Genomic DNA, 5,914 nt, shown 5'->3' with positions numbered 1-5,914 from the left:
ACGGCATTTGTTTTCTGAATCCAAAGACATTCTAGAAGCACTAGATATGATTTTAGTTGTCAAAATGTTTTTTCACTGAGTTTCTACCTTAGGTTATTTTATATAACTTGAGCGCTACATTTTTACATCTTCTGTCTCCTTTTATGATGGATTCCTTACTGCTCAGAACATTAAGCAATAAACAATGAAATACAGTAGAAACAAGCTTTCAGAAGGTTGATGTGGTTCTTTGACTACTCCCTTAAAGCTCCTTTATACAAAATGCTGTTTACTGAAGTGTATTTCTGTTAAGTTTGCTTGGTGTGTTTTTAAAAAGAGCACAATATATATATATATATATATATGTATATGTATATATATATATATATATGTATTTGTCAAGGCTATTATATATATATATATATATATATATATATATATATATATATATATATATATATATATATATATATATATATATATATATATATATATATATATATATATACCGTATATATATATATTTTGCAACTTATTCATGCAGTTTTCTTTGCTGGATTAAATAAACCAAATATGTGTGATTTTCTAAGTGGCCTGCTGTGATTTTCAGGCAAATAAGGGGCCAATTCGTAAAACTGGAGGGAAAAGGAGGACAAGCACTGTGATTTAAAGGGGGGAAAAACCAAGAATGAAAGTAACTCAAGTGCTGGTAAAAATAGGTTATTGTGTAGTAGCTCAACAAGAGCACCACAAAGGCCCATGTCCAAAAGCTGGACTTTCCTCCCAGGAGTGGGGGGAGTGACTCATTGAGACATTGTTGAAAACTCCTTTTTTCTAACACCCTTCCCACGAGGATATGCATTCATGTAAAGAAGAACTGAGCACAGTGGTCCTATTCTCAAGGGAATAAATGGTGCTAATGCACCAGACTTGTGCTTTACTTGTGAGGTCAGCTCAAGGGAGGGAGGAGGAAAAAGAGAAAGAAACCTGTCTTTTTGAAAGATAAAAGCTCTCTCTGCTGCTCTTCATCCACTCTTTGTATCACTGAGTAAGATCTAACGTGAAGTTACTTTGAATTCTGTCCTTTGTCTTTCCCCATTTCCTTCCATCCATCCATCCATCAAACAATATTACAAAATGTCCCTGTTCAACAAAAAGAAGAGAAATACTAACCATGCCTGATGTTCTAATGCAACTTACTGTATATCTACCTCTTGATTTACCTTTATAATGATCTAACTTGGTTCTACAGCATTGCTTGTAAAAATCTGGAATATATAGTTTTGTTAAATCCTTACATTATCCATTTTAAGTTTACAATTAGGGGATGGAGAAGCAAGTGTGTTTTAGCTACGTTGCACTATCCAGGTACTTCTAAACTACAAGTGAGCATGACAGTCAGCTTTTCCAATCTTCCCAGGTTGCCAGAGCTAAAATAAGTGCAGGAGAAAAGGAAAACAAGATTAGCAGTAGTTTTCCAAAGTCTGTTGCTAAGCATAAAGAAGTGTGGATTACAACAAGGGGGTTTTAGTCAGTGCAAGAAGAAAGAAGACTATTGTGTATGATAAAGATCTTTATCATCAGTGGTAATCAACAAACTAAGATCTTATTGATCTTGTTTCAGTTTAAAAAACAAGATCTGGCTTGAGAAATATAGAGATGGGAGACCGTTAGGAAATCCCAGGGGTAAATGCTAGTCTGGAGGGTGGAAAAGGCATCCTAGTAGAAGACAGTGACAAACCTTCCCAGCATTATTACCAAAAGAAAGAAGTACATTACAAAATCATTGGGAGCTGAGTTCAACTTGGACACTCATCAATCAACTGTGAGTAGCCCTTGGATTCTAGACACAGTTACTTCCTATAAATTCCTGTAGAGCTTTCCCCACTTGATTAATAACCTAAAGGCAATGTAAGAATGTAGATTGTCACTAAATCTGAAAGTAAGACTAAATAACAGTTTGGCTTGAGTGTGTTGCATCTTACTAATGCCAATTGTTGCTGTTTTCAAAATGGCCCACTACCATAACTAATTATTAAGGAACTGTAGTGGTACAGTGGTTAGAATGCAGAATTGCAGGCTAACTATGCCCACTGCCAGGAGTTTGATCCTGACCAGCTCAAGGTTCACTCAGCCATCCATCTTCTGAGGTCAGTAAAACAAGGACCCAGATTGCCAGGGGCAATTTGCTGACTCTGCTTAAAGAGTGCTGTAAAGCACTATGAAGCAGTATATAAGTCTAAATGCTATTGCTATTTAGGACTTTAAATACAGGCTAAACAGTAGCTTCCCCGTGTTCTTTTGAACAAAGAAGGGATAATCCTCTTGATTTAAAATGGAAGATTTTCCACACAGTTTTTGCAATCAGCTATAGTGAGATGATAGGCCTTGTCAAACCTGGAGGCTGAAACAGATTAGCATAAGCTTACTACATTTGTATCCCATAGGCCACATTCTACAGCAGTTTTCCTAAATTGTAAGGCCCTCCAAATAATGGGCTTCAACTCCCAGAGTTCTCAGCAATGACCATGCAAGGTGGAACATTCTGGGAGTTGAACTCTGCCTATCCAGAGAGCATCCAGGTTGAAGAAGATTGTCCCTCAGGAGATAGACCCAAAAGAGCAGGTGATTGGAGGTAGCAAATTTGTAAGTCTATTCAGGCAATGCTTGCGCTTCCACATTCCTGAATGCGCTGACTTCCTGAAGAAGTGCACATTGTGTGTCTACCTTAGATGCCATTGCAACTTACGTGCTTTTTAATGAGCTGTTAGAAGAAAGAAGATCAATCCACATACCATTCTAGCAGGAGCATTTCTGATTTATTCACATACTACTGATTTCGGCATGTATAAGACACAAAAGGCACAGAACAAAAATATGAGATAAATGGTTATTTACAACCCTTAGCTATAACGGGCCCCAGCCAGCAAAGCTGGCTGAGGAATTCTTGGAGTTGAAGTCCACAAGTCTTAAAGTTGCGAAGGTTGAGGGCCCCTGATCTATAGCATCACCATGTTGCCAATCTGAAATTTTGCACAGGTTCTCAAGGGTTATCAAAATAGCCTCAACCAAATACATTTATCAAACATTCAGCATGAATTGCATTGCCCATGATGATATTACCATATCTCTCCAGCTTTGTTTAACATAATTCAATGACAATAACATTTTAATTCTGTATGCCTATAGCAATCCCCCTAATCCCCCCATTTTCTTAACCTTAACTTGCAAGCTGACTACATGCAACAAAAGGACACGCATGTATGGAATTAATTTGGGTGCCGGGTGCTCTTGAGCCAATCTGCATGCATTTCACATCTCTGAAATAACAGAACTGCTGCTGCCACTTGATGTCAACAGCAGCAATCCAGGTGGACCAATGATCTGGCCCAGGATAGGGCAGCTGTCAATATTCCTAATCAAATAGAAAGCAAAGAGACTTTTTGTCCCCGATTTGGTAACTTGCTTAGGATTATAAATTGCTTGTAATGAGAGATGAGTAAAAGCCCACAGCAAAGCTTGTTAGAACCCGGTCAGCATGACTAATGGCCATACCAGAATTTTGGGATTTATAGATAAAAGACATGAAGTTAATAAGCCACTAAACTGGTTGTTTTTCCTGCTCTGGCTGGAGCGTATCCTCCATTTCAGCTAGGAGGCCATAGACAGGATTATTTGACATCAGACATGTCTTCTCTCCCTCTATCTTGCTAAACTCCCTTTTCTTGTACCTCTTACATACATGGACAACTAGTCCGATTAAAATGGCCAAGCCAGCAGTTCCTCCAATAGTGATCCCTGCTGATGCTCCATTTGACAAACTCCCACCAGCATCCGCACCTCTCTTGAGGTAGTGGAGCACATCATCCGCGTTGGCCGACTTCCATTGCTGAGTCTGAGGATCCTTGACCCACGTCTGATCCCCATTGCTGCTTGTAACGAGGATGATGTCAGTAGCAAGGAAGCTGATGGCTGGCTTGCGAGTGAAGGGGGGCAGCCGGGCTTGAGGTAAAGACTTATCTGTAAAGCGGCCAGCTTGGACACAGTATTCCACTTGGCAGCCATCGCTGATCAGAGCCAGATGCTGGCTGAATCCTGCTGGACACCTTTTGAGATATGAGTCATTTTCTGTCCCATTAGGCAATCCAGACAGCGGGTTTCCAATTTGGCAACTAAAGAACCCCCCAAAGGGCACTGAATATCGCATTCCCCTCTCATCGCTACTCACACAGACTTTGAGCTGGTCAAAAAGCTTCAGTGGGTAGTACCTGGAGGGACATGACTGAGCATTAGTGACAGGATTGGTATTCTTGGAACTGAAGAGTCCTCCAAAGAGAAATGTGGAGGTTTCAGGGACTGGGCCTCTTGCTGCGCACCAATGGGAGCTAAACTGCACTTTGGAGAGTGTGAAAATGTCATTGCAAATCCACCTGCAGAAGAGTTTCCAAAGAAAGCAATCTTGATAGCAATCCAAGTGGCTGAATCCTTCCTCACGTTGTTGAGATTGCAGTTTGATGGAGGTATAGCCCACAGGGCAGGAGAGGTCTCCAGTGAGGGGGTTCTTCTGCTCGAGGGCTTGGCAGAGCATGTCAGCATCAGGGCCTTCTAATCGAGCACAGACTTGGTAGACGCCTCCAAAGGTAAAATTAGTTGCCATCCCTTCACAGGTGCCATCATCCACATTGGCATAGAAATTGAAGTTGGGTGAGGCTGGATTGATGCAGCCGGGATAAGTGTTGAATGTATAATAGCGCTCAATGGCAGATTCTATAGTATTGGACAATTTTTTCAGAATGGGGCTGGGCAGTCCTGGCAAATTATTTGGGGTGATGAAGAATGGCAAAGGCAAGCCTGAACGGTCAAGAGCCACCAGCTGATTGGTGATGCTTTCTTGCCAGGTTTTCAGGGTAATCCCAGGATAAAAAGGCGGACCCCCAAAGCTCTCCACTCTAGAACTAGTACGGTTGCCTTGGTATTGCTTGGTGAAACTGTCTTCTGTGCCCACTGAAACACCCATATTAAAGTTGATGATGTTTTGGAAAGAGATACCAGCTGCAGCAGTGATAGCACTTCTCCTGGACTGACCATCTTTCACAAAGGTAGCTTTGATATAGTCCTCCTGAACGAGGCTGGCTCCAACATCTACTCCAGTGAGAACATGAGTGCCATAGTTCAACACTAAGATTTCTGCCAAGTAGTTAGCCATTTGAGTCTTGTTTTTCTCCAGCTGGCTAGCAATGATGACAAGCTGTTGCTGGAAGCCTTTGTCTAACTTTGCGGTAGGGTCCATTTTTACGGAGTACAACAAATTCCTGATCTGAACTTTTGTGGACACAGACCTATCTCTCAGTTGGTGAGTTTTCGCCCTGCGGAAATCAGTGGAGAACCTGCCATTGAGATGAGAAAAAGACAGCCCTGCATTGATGGAAGCGGCAGTGGTACATTGATAATCCAGCCAAGACTCAATGATCTCAGAATTCATCTCCAGTAAGCTTTGTTTAAGAGCAATGGTGAAGATGTCATTGGGGATGATGTAAGCCCCATCCTTTGTAGTTTTGCACAAAGAGTAATTGAGGTTCATCACTCTGCCCATATCCAAGTTCCTCAGATTATCCCAGCCACCTCCAGGAAGAACTCCCAACATAGGACGGTTCAAGGCTTCTTGGCACTTCTGAAATCCAGTAGCTGATGGATGCCACTCTGGTTGTTCTTGTGCGCAGCATCTCCACATTATGAACACCAAGAGAGATATTGCTGTAGAAGGACTCATGGATGCAGCAGTGCAGAGGTCTAATCCTTCAAATGGTTTAACCAGTCTTTTCAGCTGTGGCTACATTAGCGGGGACTTCCTCCTTACGCTAAGATTAGGAATTGAAACATGAAACAGATGATACCTCTTTGGAATTGCCTCTAACCAGTTCAGAGGCAGCTGTTA

General features: G+C 41.4%; 1 protein-coding gene across 1 annotated transcript; it reads right to left on the bottom strand.

Moving 5' to 3' along the window:
* Window positions 1-3,580: 3,580 nt before the first annotated feature.
* On the bottom strand, window positions 3,581-5,710 carry MPEG1 (macrophage expressed 1; the record flags this gene model as incomplete). Its single annotated transcript, XM_081333491.1, has 1 exon — window positions 3,581-5,710. The coding sequence occupies one exon, from the start codon at window positions 5,708-5,710 to the stop codon at window positions 3,581-3,583; it is 2,130 nt and encodes a 709-aa protein (XP_081189617.1).
* Window positions 5,711-5,914: the final 204 nt, after the last annotated feature.

The sequence above is a fragment of the Vipera berus genome, assembly GCF_964194415.1.
Source record: "Vipera berus genome assembly, chromosome: 1".
Taxonomy (NCBI): Eukaryota; Metazoa; Chordata; class Lepidosauria; order Squamata; family Viperidae; genus Vipera; species Vipera berus.
The sequence above is the reverse complement of the archived record's forward strand: the minus strand, read 5'-3'. Positions and strand labels throughout refer to the sequence as shown.